A 17,316-nucleotide genomic window follows, 5' to 3' on the forward strand; every position below is an offset into this window, starting at 1 on the left:
GGGCGGAAAAGGAGGGGTATATGCGAGTGGAATATTTGGTTTAGAAACTGTATTATGTTTGTTTTATGTCATGTTTTCTTAGCTTCTCTTCCTATAAATTCTTCCCACTCCCTTCATACATTTCCCCACTTCACATCTTTCTCTTCTCTCTACAACTTTTTCCGCTACAGGTAATTCATTTTATAATATTATTATTGCAATTATATTTTCTTTTGGCATTGCCAAAGTCTTTCTAATGTGTCACCCCATGCATGCATCACGGGACCATCACTCAACTACCCCGAGTTCTTAGTTTTTTTCAGATTCATTTCATGTGTTTTCCTTTAATGTACGTACATTCCAGATACTGATTTCATCTTAACCTGTTTCTGCTATTTCTAGTCACTTCTTGTGGACGCATCTTGTGCATGTATGGTTTCATTCGATATTATCTGGGAGTCTAATTATTGTTTGTTATGATAATTTCAAAATTAACCAGTTTTCTTTTCCGGTATTGTTTCAGTTTTGAGAACATTGACTTTTGCGTAAATTTTGCTTTCTAGAGATATTATAGGATCTTCAATCTGTAACCTCTTTTTAAAATAAATAAATGCATAACTGTTTCTTAAAATTTGTTTGCATCTGGGGCGCATTTGAAACTGTTTCTCGCTTCGTATATTTCTGCTCACCCATAGCTTTGTTTCTGTTTCTTTTGTCTTTAGAAACAATTTAAAAACAATAATTTTCGAAGAAATTTACTGGCAAGTTAGTTTACGAGTTCCTTCCAGCTTGACAACTTTTCTAGAGGCTAATTTCTGTACGTGTATTGGTTGATTTCATTTGATAACTTGTTCAAATTGATCAGCTATTATTGAATTCTTAGTTTTTTTTTTGTTTAATCAAAGATCTCACAATTGATAAGTCTGACTCTCGTTTCCACTTCTGCAGAGAAGGGGAGTTTTTGATAAAGAGATACAGACATAGCCTTGTAATTTTGGCTTGAAAAGCCATGGCAAAGGAGCAAATTCAGGTGCTAAATGCGCTTGATGTGGCAAAAACACAATGGTACCATTTCACTGCAATCATCATTGCTGGAATGGGCTTCTTCACCGATGCATATGATCTATTCTGCATATCACTTGTTACAAAGTTGCTCGGCCGCATATACTACCATGTTGATGGTGCACCAAAGCCCGGTACATTGCCTCCCAATGTCGCAGCTGCTGTAAATGGTGTGGCTTTCTGTGGAACACTTTCAGGTCAGCTTTTCTTTGGTTGGCTTGGTGATAAGATGGGAAGGAAAAGAGTCTACGGCATGACTCTGATGATGATGGTATTATGTTCCGTTGCTTCCGGCCTTTCATTCGGTCATAGTGCAAAATCTGTTATGTCAACTCTTTGCTTCTTTCGCTTTTGGCTTGGATTTGGTATTGGTGGAGACTATCCACTTTCTGCTACCATAATGTCTGAGTACTCTAACAAGAAGACTCGCGGTGCCTTCATTGCTGCAGTGTTTGCCATGCAGGGGTTTGGCATTTTGGCAGGTGGTATATTTGCAATTATAATGTCAGCTGCATTCAATAAGTGGTTTGAAGCTCCAGCATATGAGGTTGATCCAGCTGCCTCAACAGTTTTACAAGCAGACTATGTTTGGAGGATAATTGTGATGGTGGGAGCACTCCCAGCAGCACTGACTTACTACTGGCGGATGAAGATGCCGGAAACTGCCCGTTATACTGCTCTAGTAGCCAAGAACACGAAGCAGGCGGCAGCAGACATGTCTAAGGTTCTGCAGGTTGAGATTCAAGCTGAACCACAGATTGAAGAACCACAAGCTAAGCCATATGGCTTGTTCTCAAAGGAGTTCTTAACTCGCCATGGACTGCATCTCCTTGGTACATCAAGCACATGGTTCTTGCTTGATATTGCATTTTATAGTCAAAATCTTTTCCAGAAGGATATCTTCAGTGCAATTGGTTGGATACCTCCGGCCAAAACCATGAATGCTATTGAGGAGGTTTACAAAATTGCAAGGGCTCAAACACTCATTGCTCTGTGCAGTACAGTTCCTGGCTACTGGTTCACGGTGGCTTTCATTGACAAGATAGGAAGATTTGCTATCCAATTGATGGGGTTCTTCTTTATGACTGTCTTCATGTTTGCTCTTGCCATCCCTTATGACCACTGGACTCATAGGGATAACCGGATAGGATTTGTGGTGATGTATTCATTGACCTTTTTCTTTGCAAATTTTGGGCCTAATGCCACCACATTTGTGGTGCCAGCAGAGATTTTCCCTGCTAGATTCCGAAGTACTTGTCATGGAATTTCATCAGCATCTGGGAAGCTTGGAGCTATAGTTGGTTCTTTTGGGTTCTTGTACTTGGCACAAAACAAGGACAAAAGCAAAGCTGATGCAGGGTACCCTGCAGGTATTGGTGTAAAAAATGCACTTATCGTCTTAGGTGTAGTTAACATTTTAGGCTTCTTCTTTACTTTCTTGGTTCCTGAGGCAAAGGGAAGATCGTTGGAGGAGATGTCAGGTGAGAATGAGGAGGATGTTGGGACCGAGGGAGAGTTAGAGAAGTCACATTCTATCAACAACAATAACAACAAAACTGTTCCATATGTTTAGGATATATTCATCTATAATGTTGTTGCTATAATAAAGCAGAGTGGCTTCAATTAGACTTGGAAAGCACAAAAGCTTTCCTTGCCCCTCGCCAATATTTCTGTTAAACTTTGCCTGGACATCATGTAGCAGGACTAGGAACTAGGGCTATTTCTTTTTCTAATATTGGTAAATTTGAGTTACAGTTGATGTATAATCACTATTGGTGTATAGAACTTTTAATAACTAGTTTCACAGACCGGCTCTGTTCTGCATGCTATCTTTATTTTCTTTTTCTCTTTTGACTTAGTTGTTTCAATATTTCAATTTTCTTAAGTCTAAGGAAACTGATGGCATTACACTAGTCATGTGTGTAATTGAAATCTTAAGATAAAAAAGACTACAGTTGAATAAGTTTCCGTGATGGAACAGTACGAATATAAATAGTATAAGAATCTTATCGTCTGAAATTTCTGAACTGTGCCCCTTTTCCTAGGTGCTTACGTGAAAACAGATGAAGATTATTTACTTTTCAATGTGAGTATAGACGTGAAATATGACCATAATTCTAGCAGTTGCAGTTCCAGTCTGTCCACGGCACAAATATTTGACTTGTACACTTCAAATACGTTTGCTAATTGAAATTTGAAAGCAAAAGTTGTAGTGGGGAGTTGCACTGACGTTTTCAGTCTCATTATTAACTTACTATATTCAATTCAATTGTCTACCTCTCGCATCACTTTATGGTCCACACAGATCAAGTTATTCTTCGATGGAAACTGCTTTCAACCAATGATCAATAGACTTTTCTTTGGACATGAGCTACAGGTAACTTTTACATAATTTATTCTTATTTTATATCTCACAAATTCATACTTCACCACAACATCTCACTTTTCACACTTATATTATATTCTCAGTTGAAAACTCCATGCCGGTATAACGACTTCAGTGATGGCATGGATGATAATTATATAATCAATGGGACCCCAAAACTGAATAATTTGATATTTTAGCAGGTATTAGATTAATCACGTAATCATATTTCTATTTCACGAACTGTGCTGGAATTTTGGGTCCTTTTGCTTTGTTAAATTATTCGGTGATGTACTACTAAATGATGAGTACAGTGAGAATACTATTTCCTCTGCAAAAGTTGAAACAGTTTGGGGTCATGTATTTGAATCGAAGCTCGCATATGAAGACTCACTCTGAAAGTCTTAAAAACAAGTTAAAATTAGGAATGTGAGGCTATGGTATTTTGGAATTTGACTAGAAATAAACGCAGCAATTCCAGAACTGATTTCCTTCAGTGATAATCTCCTTCAATATATGTGCTGAGGCCTCTTTCAACCCCCTAAGTTATAAGGGGCTATTACTCCCGACAGCATATGAATATGAATTGTAATCTGCACCCAGTCACGATAAGGAAAAGACGAAATTACCTTCCAGGATTTTAAAATTACAAATACATTTTGGCTTTCCTTCTTCTACATTCATGTGCACTGCTCCTGTGGCTGAGGTTCTCATCTTTTTCTTCCGTCTTGTATTTTTTTCTGGACTCACTGTGTTATTGATTATTTACACTTGTGTGAGATGATTTACGATATTTTTGGTGATTTTTAACACCTATTTCAGACGCATTCTGTAGTTGTAGAAAAATATTTTTTTTTTGAACTTTTTGTATTTAAGAGTTATTATCAAAATATACTTTTTAGATTGAACATCAATTCGTTCGGGAAAAGTTATTCTAAAATTTGTGTTCTCAAATGATTTTTTTTATAACGAATTGATGTCATTTATAATCCCCAGGACACGAATTCATATTCATTTTAAAAGTATAAAATTATTGTACTTAAACCCATCTTGTAATTTAAATTTCAGTAATATATCCCAATATCCTAAATCCAGCCGTTTAAAAAAAATCTTACCTTTTTGCAAGAACCCATCAAATTTCAGTAATACATCCAGAATTTCAAAAAGAGGATGTTACTTTTTTTGCAACAACGACAGTATAGAACGACAAAATACGTCTTAAATGAGTGTAAAAATACCACCAAAAATCACTGTAAACAAATGCAAATAACCAACGAAATTCAGTGGATCTAGAAAACATACCCAAGACAGAAGCAAAAATGAGAACCCCAAACCACAAAGCCAAAATCTATTTTTAATTTTGAAACCTAGAGGGTAATTTTGTCTTTTTCTTACCATGATTGAGTGCAAACCCAATTAATTCGTATGATACAAGAAGCAATAGTCGTTATAAGGTTATCCAAATGGCTCCAAGATCCATTAGCCCATTACTCTGATCACACTACTGATAAAGAACTCTTGAAGTATACAATCTTTGATGTAATAAATTTAAAATTAAATATATACATATATATATATATATAATAAAAAATAAATTTGTAATCAAATTATATAAAAAATATTAAAATAATAATATTAGGTGTTGTAATATGGTTATATAAAAAATAAAGTTATCAATGTATCATTATCATATACTACTTCTTTCAAATAGTCAAAGTTCTAAGGCCCGAAATAACGTGTAAATAATGAGAAATAGTACAATGATTTCTACCTTTTAAAAAACTATTTCTCCTTCTCTTCCATCCCAAAAAATATCACACATTATTTCTTACCTCCGCTTCTTCAAAACCAAAAACAAGCACAAATACAAGGTTAATTTTAAAGCAGGTTGTGAAATTTTCTAGATATTCTTTGCTAACTCTACGAACATATACTTTTATACCCACCACATTTATCTGGATCCATAAAGTCACGCTCTATAACACAGGTTTAGCAAATTGGGATTTACATCAATAACAACTCAGCTTCAAAACCCATCGCCCTTCAGATTCATATTATTGGAAGCATAATTATGTGGCAAGATGGGCTCTGCAGATGATAAAGCATGAAGTAGGTAATTCATTGAAAGTAAAATCCTAGTAGATTCTGAAAAGAAAATGAATTTCAAGTACATAAACATTTCAATGTGCACGATCTCTCAGCACTTCAAGATCCATTTCAGTGGGGTCAGTAGCCTGGATTTCATAATGAACACCATCTAGCTCACGCCTAAACCTCTCTTTTGTTGTGGCGTAGAGCATCTTCGCACGGATCCGAGACGTTGAAGGGGACCTAATCCACATCATGCAATGAAACAACTAAGAATGATACTTCTGGTCAAATCAAATCACATAAAATGTAAATTAAGAAGCATGATGTTGAAGATGGATGTAGGCAGGAATAAAAATAGTCCAATCCAAGTTTGTTCCCCTCAAACAAGAAATGAACAATGATTGATCAGAGACAGAATAGTCTTTCCGTGGACAACCAGCTCCAAAGATGCAATAATTAGAGTGCTAAATCAGCTCAACTAGAAGAGTATTTGATATTTACATTTATACTATTTTTTTCTGAAAAGCTAGGTAAATATGTAAAGGCAGGGTTTGGCATTCTTCTAGCAAATAAAGAAAATAAACCAGTCAACTATACATGATGATGGAAACCTACTCTTGATATGGTTGAAATTAAGCATCAAACATGATAATGTTTGTTATGATAAATTACTTATGTATCATCTTTCGTATAAACATAAGAACTTCTATCCAGTAATGGTCTATCCGCAACTTAAATACTGGTATCTGAGACTGATAATCCAGATTGGAAAAGGAGGGGTTTCAGACATGGACCAAAAATCTCAAAATACCATATTTACTAAGATAGGCTACCTAATCAACAACAAATTCTTATCCCACCAAGGAATGAATCAGACAAGAAATTTAACCCCAAGACAAATAAAACAATGAACATTCAGCTCTATAATATCAGAGAGAACAAGCAAAGAGTGACACTTAGGCAAGGCAATATTAACACGAGCTTACAAGAATAGCATGGCATGGTTATTTAGAAACTGCCAAACATATGATCATAAAAGGTGCGGAATTTACTTTGTTTGCACAAGAAAAACATAACAATTATCATGCCATGGTTAGTGCGACCAAGCTTTTACTTGTGGACAAAATTAGAGATCCTTTTCTTTAACATATAAAACCAAAACATAGAGAGAAACTAAACTAACCATGCAATGAAGAAGATTTTGCTCTTTTGACAGTTCTCAGAAGTGACGAAATCAAAGTCAAAGACAGCATATCTGCAATCATTCTCAGGCAAAGATGCAGCGAAATCATCATAGCTCTCAGCGGGGCCACCGATCTTCTCAACCACAACCTCCCTTTTCTTTTCATCAACCTTAAAGATCACATAGCGATGGACCTTCTTCTGCTTCAGTTCCATGAAGGTGTTTTTGCTGTCATCAGCAACACCCATGCCTGATGAAGCATTTGGCTGGAATTTAAACGCATCTGGGTCAAAAGACTTTCAAACCAAGACGTGATTTTGAAATCAAACACACACACACGAACACTCACATGCCAAAACTTGATGAAACCAATGAAAGAAAAACATGACAGAAAAGAAAAGAGAAGAAAGTGTAAGAGATGTAGATGAGAAGGAAAATGTTACCCTGCTTAGGCCTCTGAAAGACATGATGAGGAGTGGAGTTGAAGAAGGAGAAAGTGAAGTATGGAAGGTTAGGAGTGAAGAGAAATTATTATAAAGAGTTGAAGAAAAGATTGTTGAGTGAATAAAAGAGATCAGAATACGTTATGGTGATAAGGGCGGTGCGTTCTAGCAACGCAAAGTGTAATCGGGAACGTGAATCCGCGAAAAAAACAAGGATTTTCCACCGCACATGGGACCCACTTTTGTTCAATGCTCGCCATATCCCTTCGCCGCGTATATTTTATTTTGGCAACTTCTTCCTGCACCTCTACAAATTTCTTCCTGCACCCCTCATTTTTGAAAAAGACTTTCTTCCCCCTTTAAAAAATGACTCTCCAATTGTTCTTTCCAAAATATTTTCGGAACGTCTTTTCCAGAACATGTTTTACAGATTTATAAATTCAGAAATAAATAAAAAAATGTGTTTCAAAAAGATGTTTTGGAATTATTTTTTTTATGAATTTTCTATTCCGAAAATATCTTTTACTTACGAAACTACTATTTTGAAAACACCTAAAATTATAAAGGATAATTTCGGTATTTTGAAGAATGTAGGGGTGTGGAAGAAACACTTTTTTATTTTACATTTCTTTCACAACCAAAGTGTTACTAAAAGACCTGTTGTTACTTTCTACACCTCTATACCTTCCACTCAACATCATAGTTGACTCAAAAAGTCTATTTTATCTTTTAAAAAAATCATTTTGAATTCTATAATTCATAAATGTAACTTTAAACACTAGCTATATTTTTAGTATTGAATTAATTGAAATGAGTCCTTGAAAGCATATGACATTAATTTTTTTCTGACATAACAAATGGAATTCCAATATAAAATATATTATAATATTATATTGTTTACGTCAATGCTAACTCACTATTCATGTCAGCATGAAATTTTTTATATAATTTTTTTTAATATTTAAAAATATCTTCTTCATTTATTTAAAACATACATTTTGATTATTTCAACTCTATTTTAATATTATTTTTTTCACAAGAGAATATCTAACTTTCAATTTCAAGTGTACAATAGTGTAAAGTCTTAGAATGTGTTCTTTTGACATTCAAACCTTGACAATAACATCTTTTCTGTCTTTTGATTTTTTTTTTGTAAAAAAATATTTGAAATAATAAAAGGGCGACAAATATCAGCATAACATATGAGTATCATTACCTGATAACGATGGGGATGAGGCAAAAATTTTATAGTCATTGGATATATGGATGAGGATAAATTTTTACAAGTATGGTTAAACTCACAACCGTCTCATCTTTTTGTCATCCCTAGTTATAGTGGATTAATGGAAAGGATGAAGAACATGAGGTAAATAATTAATATTTTGTAATTATTTACAATTTTATAAAAGTATGATATTTAATTTATAAAAATATGGTACATTAAAATGAATTTATGATAAAGAAGAATTCTCATTGCAAGTTTTATTTATTTTCTTATTATTTTCTATTATTTTCTAAATTATGAGTTATATAATCATGTGTCACTACAAGAGAATTATTAAATAGATACCAATTTTAGAGACAAAAAATAAATAATTACTATATTTACTAAATTAGATACTATTTTAGAGACTAAAAAAATTATTGGTATATGAAGTAGTTTCTATTATTAATAACATTTATAAACTAGTTTCTAAACTGTTATCTAATTAGTTACCAAAGTTTTAGTTACAAATTTTGGTAGCTAATTAGATAACATTTTATAAACTATTTATTAGTAATAGAAACTACATTAGATACCAAAAATTTTGTTAGTCTCTAAAATAGTATCTAATTTAGTCAATATAGTAACTAATTATTTTTTGTCTCTAAAATTCGTTTTTATTTAATGATTTTTTTGTAGTGTGTGTTATATAATTGTTTGTAATGATTGGTTCATTAAAGGTATAAACTTAGTTTGATAGTCAAGTATTATGTTGCTAAGTTTCTTTGAAATTGTGTAATACATTGCATTAAGTGAACTTTAGTTTCTCATTTGAAATTCAATATAAATATTAAGTACTACCTCTAATTTAAAGTGTTCCTATAATTTTTTTTATATATAAACAAGAGGAGAGATTGATTGTCAATGTATTGAATCTCGAATTGTTTGGTTGAACACTTTAGAGAATTAACAACTTTAACTAGTTCATCAGTTCTTATATTAAAATTAAATTTTATATATTTCATGAAATTTTGGTTTATTGCATCTTGTGTTGGTACTACTGCATATTTGATTGTGGTTGATTTTGTGTCATTAATTCATTTTGTGTCACATTTTTTTTTTGATAATTTAGTACAAGAGACACTACAAAAAAAATCACTTTTAGCGACCACCAAATTCGGTCGCTAAAATCACTATAATCGGTCGTTAATCATATCTACGATCGAAACAGTCACCAAATAAAGATGGAAGCGAAAACCCTGGTCGCAAAGCCGTTAGCGACCGAATTATAAAGTGGTCGCTACTTTGCAACCGAAATTTCGGTGGCTAAATCGGTCGCAGAGAATTTGGTCACCAAAATTTATAAACTAAATTAGCAACCGAAAATTCGGTTGCTAAATTTGTCGCAGATAAATTTAGTCACCAAAATTCGAAAACCAAATTAGCAACCGAAATTTCGGTGACTAAATCGGTCGCAGAAAATTTGGTCACAGAAATTCAAAATCCAAATTAGCTACCCAAATTTCAGTGGCTAAATCGGTAACTGAATTAGAAGGTGATAGCGACCACCATTTTCGGTCGCTAACAAGAAATCTTTTGGTGACTAAATGGAGACTTCTACAGCGACGGATTTGATTTCGGTGGCTAAATAGCCACCAAATCAATTTCGGTGGCTATTTTTATTTGTATTATTAGTACCTATTTAAAATGGTATTTTGACCATTTTATAAAAAAATTTAGACCTGCTTATAAAGATACTCAAAATTCAATCAAGCTCAATTGTAATGAACTTCAAATACATAGTTTAAGAAGAAGTTGTGCTCAAATTAAAGGTAAATCATACTACACAACTAAAACTGTTGAAAACTAGTTAAAAGAGTCAAATCTATGATATAATTCAACATATAACTAATCTTCTTCTGAACTGTCATCTCTACTCTGGTCTCCTTTATGATGTCCACTGGTAGTAGGATCTGAAGAGCCTGATGCGGGATTATTCATTTGAATGTGTTGTAGGATGAGTTGCATCTTCTCATCTTGTTTGCGCATGCGTTCACTTTGCTCTTCATGAGTTTTCATCAATAGCTCCATCTTTTCTTCAAGTGTCCGCTCCTTGACACGTTTTGTCATAAGTTCATCATTTAGCTTTTGAATAATCTCACGCATTTCTTCTATTTGATGGACTACTGGAGCTTGACTTGCAGCAGAGTGAGCACTTGTTGAACTATTAAACCTTTTGCTCAATACACCAAGACCATAGACATTCCCTTTTTTATTTCCACTTCCAACAACATCGATGTATATTTCATTGTCATCAATAGAGGCAACATGAGAGTTTTGCGAAGATGCGCTTTCAAGCATTTGCTGTTGTTGGGCTTCTTCTCGACGTTTCTTATATTTCTCCTGAAAATGAAGTCAAATTGATTATTACGAAGAAAACATATAGTAAAAATTAAACTATAACAAAGTTTAAACATACCGCAAGGTCGCGAGTCTTGTCATTGACCCATTCTCCAGTCTTCAATTTCTTTGTTCTCTCTACAACCTCCCAAGCAGTTGGTTGTCATTCAAGCTCTTTAGTCTACATAAATTCAATAAAAAGATATAATAGATTGTATTTAAATTAAATATAGAAAGAGAAGAAATATTATAATATTACCATTTTCTCAAAGTGAGTTGCGGTAGATATGGAACCACCACAGTAGGCTGAGGCTCCCTTCTCAACAGCCCGATTCGCCTTGGCAATAGCACTCTTGTTCTGGAATTCTGTAGAACTCCAATGCTGGTCCAAGGTTGCTCGAACAAGTTGTGGAATCCAGGTCCCCTTATCTTGACCATGCCTAACTTTACTCATAGCATTTTTAAAGATACGGGAGGCTTTTGTATCAAAAATGGATCTAATGAGTTGGTCTTGTTCCATATCCCACCTATACTCTTTCTGCATGTAAAATAAATTAGAAAAAAAACATTGTAGAAAAATAAAATATCATTTTAAATGTAATCATAACTCAAATTACCTTGAACTCTCCAAACCATCTATCTCTAAGCTCAAGACGAACCTTCTTCCAAGTGGGACTGGGTTCGTCATATTTTTGCTTGATGATTCGTGAGATTACATTGGAAGGTCCATTTGCAGGTGAAAAATTATGTTCAAAACATATTGTCAAAATGATATATGAAAATTAGATCATATTTACGAATTACAATTAGATTAAAATATACTTACTCTCCTCTTTCTGCATGAAGCCAGGGTCTTTGATCAACTACATTGCCAGACTCATTGTCAGGTGTAAGAGAGTCTTGTATCGGTGAAGGTTGATTCATAGTTGGCTCTGTAGAAAAGATAGTAGGATTTGATTCTCCTACATGATGTTCAATATCTTGTCCGTGAAGTGTAGGAAGTGGGGCAGCTCCTTCATAAATAGGATGTGTAGACTCCATAGTTGTTGGAAGAACAAACGAAGGGGGAATGTTGGTATTGGGTAAAGATATATCATCAACACGAACACCTCGACCACCACGATTAGGTGGTCTACGACCACCACCTCTACCCCTTGGTGTCATCTGCAAGTAAAAAATATTACATATATAAGATGTAATTAATACAATAATCAAAGTGGATCAATCAATTTTGAATAAACAAATAAAGTAATCATGATCAAAAGACTCAAACCTGATTGTGTTTTCTACAACCAAATATGTCAACCAAATATGTCAGTTTTCTTCCCTGTTATTCACTACAATTATGGGAAACCACAATAAAATTAATGTTAAACATAATTTGGACAAGGTATATAATCAATTTTAATGCATGAATTACCGAAGAGGTATCTGTGTCACTAAAATCACTCTCAATGTTATCCTCACTTGAAATGTATTCCTCCTCGTATTGTTCATCTATGTTTGTTTCATTTAGTAATTGTATATCTACTTCTTCTCCCCCCCTCCCCCCCCCCCCCCCCCATCAACATCAGCAAGAGAATCATGAATGAATTCTGGATCAACATGTAGCACTACTTCAAGTTGTAGAAGCTCATCATCTTGGTATGGAGTGTCATGCTCAACCTCACTTACTGTGTTATCAATGATTCTAATACGAGCTTTTGTTTTAATTACTCCCAACCAACCTTGGTGTCCCTCTGGATATTTGGTGTAATAAACTTGCTTTGCCTATTGGGCAAATATGAATGGATCATATGCTTTATTATATCTCCGTGATTCTTTTACTTGAACGATCCCATAGTTCTTATCTACTTTGGTTCCTATATTAGGAGTATTATCAAACCATTCACACTGGAAGAGAACTACATTCAATATTGGAAAGCCAGTATACTCCAATTGAATAATATTAGACAATATTCCATAAAAATCTGACTCTGATTGACCATTGGTTCCTCGTACATAAACACCATAGTTAGTGGAATTCATGCCTTCACTCCAAAGAACAGTGTGAAATTTGTATCCATTAATAACATAGATAGACCATGATTGAACCTTTCTCTTAGGACCCCATGCTAAGTTAACCAATAATGGATCTTCAATATTATTTTCTGGATTTAGAACCTAAACAAAAGATTATAAATTACACAATGTCTATCTAAAAGTAAAATTTGTATAAAAGGCAAATTAAAAACATACATATTGTTTGAACCATGTAGCAAAATAGGATGAAATGTATTGGCCAATTTGAGCTTCTGAAGCAGTAGGACTAATCTCTCTTAAATATTCAACATAAATACTGCAACAAAGAAATTGATTATTCAAACCTCATGCAACATAATTAACTTTCTTTTCAAATGAGTGAACATTGTCTTACTCAAAGTATGGTTGAACCTCTTCACAGTTTTGAAGAACATACAATTGGGCAGCATCAAAGTCTTTTTGATTTAGATAATATGTCATGCATTTTCCGATTTCTCTTCCTGGATAATTGAAAATTGAAATAGGAGGAGCACGTGAAGAACCCTCGCCTACTTCAAGATTACGAGGGATCCTAGTCCTTTTTGTTTCAACATGATCAGGATAATAAAATGAGGCAAATGTAGATGTTTCCTCCACCAAGTAAGCTGACATAAGCTGCCCATATATAGATAGACAATTTTCTTGTGTCAAGAATGGGAGGAATGATTCTGACTATCGTCACTGGGAGTGGCAGCCAGAAGATTGCACGTGACAGCCAGAAGATTGCACCTTGCCACGGTAAGTTCCTCACTCCAACTTGCCAATTGTAATTGTAGAACTTGCTTTATGTATATAAACATTTTTATCATATACAAGTATGATTAGTTTATGTAAACTACATTCCAAAATGACTATATTTTGCAGTTTCAACCCAAAGCTAGCCCTCAGAAAGCTTCAAGGGAAAAAACTGCTATTTGTTGGGGATTCACTGCCAAGGTATTGATATATTGATTGAAATGATGGTCAAATATGTTTACTCAACTCAAACAGCTATTAACTAGAACAAAACTTAGATGCAGTTTTACATATGCTTTTGCTGTTGTTTTCCAATCAGAATTGGAGTTTCACTTCAATAGACAGAACTAAGATGAAGCTTTAAGAAAAGAAAAAAGCCAAAAGAATACGACTCTAGGGGTAGCTATTTTCAATCAATCATATAGCCAAAAGACAGGCATACCGTTCGCTCGCACCGCTCGCACTGCTTGCACCGTTCGCCTCCGCACGGCTCCGCTCACACCGTTCGTCTCCGCTCGCCTCCGCTCACACCTTCGTTCGCCTCTGTTCGTACCTCCGTTCGCACCACGACCATCACCTACAACTTCCTCCTCCTCCGACCACCGCTGCAGCTTCCTCCTCCTCCGACCACCGCTGTAGCTTCCTCTGCACCTTTCTTCACTCCTATAAGCAATTTTGGGTATTTCGTGCCCTAACAACACCTGCACTTCCAAATAACTCCAAAGCTTAAAAAAAAAACAAATTTCAAATTAAAAAATATTAAAAAATATAGCATTTGTGTAAAATTAAAAATAAATATTAAATAAATATTTAAATATCCATGATAGTAAATATGGATATTTTAATAATTAAAATTTAATAATTAAAAAACTCTTTACAATTTAATTCTAAAAATTTATTTATTTTTATAAAATTAAAGTTATTTTAAAGATATCATTTTATTTAAATTTAATTATATAGCATAATTTACTTTTTTTTAAAGGATTAATTTTATTAATAATAATATTTTGTTATGTAATTTTATTTAGAATTTTTATTTTAGCTGATATTTTAAAAAGAGTATTTAATAAATTTTGTTTAAATTTAAGAAATTACAAATATATTTGACATATATTTTTTAAATAGAAAAAGAAACCAGTAATACAACTAATTATTTTTTAAACGGACGAGTACTCATTAATATTCAAAAGTTTGTGTGATCCTTGTATAGTTTTTTAAAATAAAAATCAATTTTATTATTATTAATAGTAGTAAAATAAACAATTATATTTAGCGACCAAAAGAAATTCGGTGGCTAAAAAGTGGTAAAAATAAACAATTATATCTAGCGACCGAAACAAAATCGGTGGCTAAAAACTAAATAAATTTGGTGGCTGATTCGGTGGCAAAAATAAACATTTATATTTAGCGACCAAAAGAAAATCGGTGGCTAAGAAGTAAACATAATCGGTGGCTAATTCGGTGGCAGAAAAAAGCAATAAAATTTAGCGACCGAAATAAAATCGGTGGCTAAAAAATAAACATATTCGGTCGCTAATTCGGTTGCAGATATATTTTTCCCAATTTATTCGAAACAGCCACCACTTTAGCGACCAATGGTTTTTTCACTCTCATATTCGGTCGCGGATTCGGTCGCAAAACTAACTAACATGATAAATAATTCAGTCGGTCGCTATTTCGGTCGCAGATCTAACACTACGGGTATTTGGTGGCTATTTCGGTTGCAAATTGCGACCACTAATTTTCGGTCGCTAAATTCGGTGACTAAATTGTTATTTCCTTGTAGTGAGAGTAATATATACAATTTATGCTATATAATGTGAGTGATATTAATGTTTAAGTATAGATTATGTTTTTTTTTAAATTGTTATTGGAGTTTTACATATAAGAATACTTTACTTTAATTAATGATTAAAGATAAGATTAAATTATATTATGTAAGTAGTTGGAAATCTTATTTTATAAATTGATTTTATGAGATTGGGTTAGTTTTAAATTTAGTATTTTTAAAATTTTATTTTATAAAAAAATATTCTTTTTATAAAAAATTAACAATTAGAAAGAAAGTTTAGATTATAGTATATTGGTGAAGTAAAAGATGACTAAAGAATCTGTAAATAGAAATTACAAAAAGTAGTTGAGATACTTTAATTAAAGTTTATATAAGAAATGTTTAAGTAAGAAAGTTAGGACAAAGTAAATATATATATATATATATATAATATGTTTAATATATGTAATTTTCTTACAATATTCATCTTTCATATACTAAAATTAAAAAATATATTTTATATAACATATGAGTTCGATTGGATTCATGAGTTTAATATCAAAACTTAACCCTAAACTATTAAACAATGATTTTAATTTTATTAAAATGAGTTTGATCAAAACACTTAAAATATAATAACCCACAATATTTGGATTCAATTAGATTGAATATTCTTGTTTTGAATATTAATGCCTTTAGAAAATAATAATAATAATAATTGCATTGAGATCTTAGATTTTTCTCAAATTACACACACATACATCCAAATTGTTACTCTTTATTGTTCTCCTTGGAACAAATAAAAAAGTTATTGAGAGATTATGAAAATGTTCAATTATACTAATAAGTATTAATTTTTATGTAATAAAATAATACGTCTTTCAAAAAAGGTTATAGCGTAATAAAGTGTGCACAACACAAAAAAAAAAAAAAATTATGTTTTCACGGTATTTTGATATTTCTCAAACAAAATAAAGTTTTTTACTATATAATTTTCAAATTAAATATGACAATTACTAATAGCATATTAGTCAAGACAAATGCAAATTGGTATGATGTTGCCTTCATTAAGCTTGGTGTCACCAAGCTTTTGGTAGCAAAGTGAATGATATATTTGTAATATCACATATTTATTTATCTTGGTGTAGTGTGTAAGGGATTTGAGTCCGTACATCCATAACATAAATAGGACGAATTAATAGGAACTAATTCTGAAGCTATAAACATCATATGCAACCATATCTACTCAGGTACACTAAAACTCAAAATTGATCCAAAGGAAAAATGAGAAAAAATAAACTTACTCTAACTAAAATTATAATCGATCAATTTTGTTGTATTCACTGCTAAGAGTCTAGTGGTAATCTTTGATCGTTAGTTTAATGAAGGAGGTTGTCAAAACCTTAGAAGGAAGACATTGGAGGAAAATAAAATGGTTTTTATAAAGATAATTATTATATTAAAATAAAACTTAAATGATTGATTCTTCTATTTATATATACTTTTCATTTTAATAATAAATTATTCAAATATCATTTTTATTTTAAAACTATTTTTAAGTACTTGTGAAAACATGTTAACTCTCTATTATTAAACATTGTTACTAGTCTTATTTAGGAATTTGACTTTGTTAAAAATGTGAGTATTAAATAATTAAGATACAAGGTTTTTAAGTAAATATAATTAATTATTAACAAGTCAAATCTGGTTAGACATTAAAAAAATTGTATTTTGATTTAGCAAGTTAATTGAGAGGGATCTATCTCAATTTAATTCATGTAGTACTAAGTTAAGATGATAATGATAAATATTGTTTATTTCGTAAATGTGTCAAATAAATAGTTATAATTCATTTGGATTAGAAGATGAAGTGTCTTCTCGAGGATAACAATATTTTTTAAATGAAATTAGTCCCCAGTTAATTAATTACTATAAAAAAAATGTTAATGTAGAGACCGACAATTTTAATCTCTTAATAAAAAAAAAAATGTGATCGTTAATTATACTAGCGACCAATTAGCC

General features: G+C 32.4%; 2 protein-coding genes, 1 long non-coding RNA gene and 1 pseudogene across 7 annotated transcripts; 1 reads left to right on the plus strand and 3 right to left on the minus strand.

Moving 5' to 3' along the window:
• Window positions 1-2,865, plus strand: LOC137814287 (inorganic phosphate transporter 1-4). 4 transcript variants are annotated; one of them, XM_068616924.2, is made up of 2 exons: window positions 1-170; window positions 928-2,865. In XM_068616924.2, exon 2 carries the CDS (start codon window positions 989-991, stop codon window positions 2,612-2,614), a length of 1,626 nt encoding a protein of 541 aa, XP_068473025.1. In that variant the 5' UTR covers window positions 1-170; window positions 928-988; the 3' UTR covers window positions 2,615-2,865. The 4 variants fall into 4 exon arrangements, with proteins under 4 accessions (XP_068473025.1, XP_068473028.1, XP_068473026.1 ...); XM_068616927.2 differs by lacking the exon at window positions 1-170 and adding an exon at window positions 173-328; XM_068616925.2 differs by lacking the exon at window positions 1-170 and adding an exon at window positions 238-409.
• A 2,497-nt stretch (window positions 2,866-5,362) lies between these two features.
• On the minus strand, window positions 5,363-7,374 carry LOC137814288 (actin-depolymerizing factor). The gene is made up of 3 exons (XM_068616928.2): window positions 7,124-7,374; window positions 6,681-6,946; window positions 5,363-5,737 (listed from the first exon to the last, which is right to left on the minus strand). Exons 1-3 carry the CDS (start codon window positions 7,145-7,147, stop codon window positions 5,587-5,589), a joined length of 441 nt encoding a protein of 146 aa, XP_068473029.1. The 5' UTR covers window positions 7,148-7,374; the 3' UTR covers window positions 5,363-5,586.
• A 2,699-nt stretch (window positions 7,375-10,073) lies between these two features.
• LOC137814289 (uncharacterized) lies at window positions 10,074-11,428 on the minus strand (annotated as a pseudogene). Its single transcript, XR_011081630.2, has 4 exons — window positions 11,345-11,428; window positions 10,987-11,265; window positions 10,807-10,908; window positions 10,074-10,730 (listed from the first exon to the last, which is right to left on the minus strand). The product of XR_011081630.2 is annotated as an uncharacterized LOC137814289 (transcript).
• Window positions 11,429-12,825: 1,397 nt separating this feature from the next.
• On the minus strand, window positions 12,826-13,318 carry LOC137816194 (uncharacterized). Its single transcript, XR_011081778.2, has 3 exons — window positions 13,144-13,318; window positions 12,966-13,065; window positions 12,826-12,890 (listed from the first exon to the last, which is right to left on the minus strand). It is a non-coding gene; the product is annotated as an uncharacterized LOC137816194 (long non-coding RNA).
• Between the last annotated feature and the right edge of the window lie 3,998 nt (window positions 13,319-17,316).

This window comes from Phaseolus vulgaris, chromosome 1 (genome assembly GCF_051622355.1).
Source record: "Phaseolus vulgaris cultivar YP4 chromosome 1, ASM5162235v1, whole genome shotgun sequence".
Classification (NCBI taxonomy): domain Eukaryota; kingdom Viridiplantae; phylum Streptophyta; class Magnoliopsida; order Fabales; family Fabaceae; genus Phaseolus; species Phaseolus vulgaris.

Bases quoted from the DNA above. Each gene is read 5' to 3' on its own strand.
- LOC137814287 (XM_068616924.2), top strand. From the start codon at position 989: ATGGCAAAGGAGCAAATTCAGGTGCTAAATGCGCTTGATGTGGCAAAA.
- LOC137814288 (XM_068616928.2), bottom strand. From the start codon at position 7,147: ATGTCTTTCAGAGGCCTAAGCAGG. The intron at 6,947-7,123 runs GTAACATTTTCC...TTTAAATTCCAG, and splicing joins CTTTCAGAGGCCTAAGCAGG to CCAAATGCTTCATCAGGCAT. The intron at 5,738-6,680 runs GTTAGTTTAGTT...GATGTGGATTAG, and splicing joins AAAATCTTCTTCATTGCATG to GTCCCCTTCAACGTCTCGGA.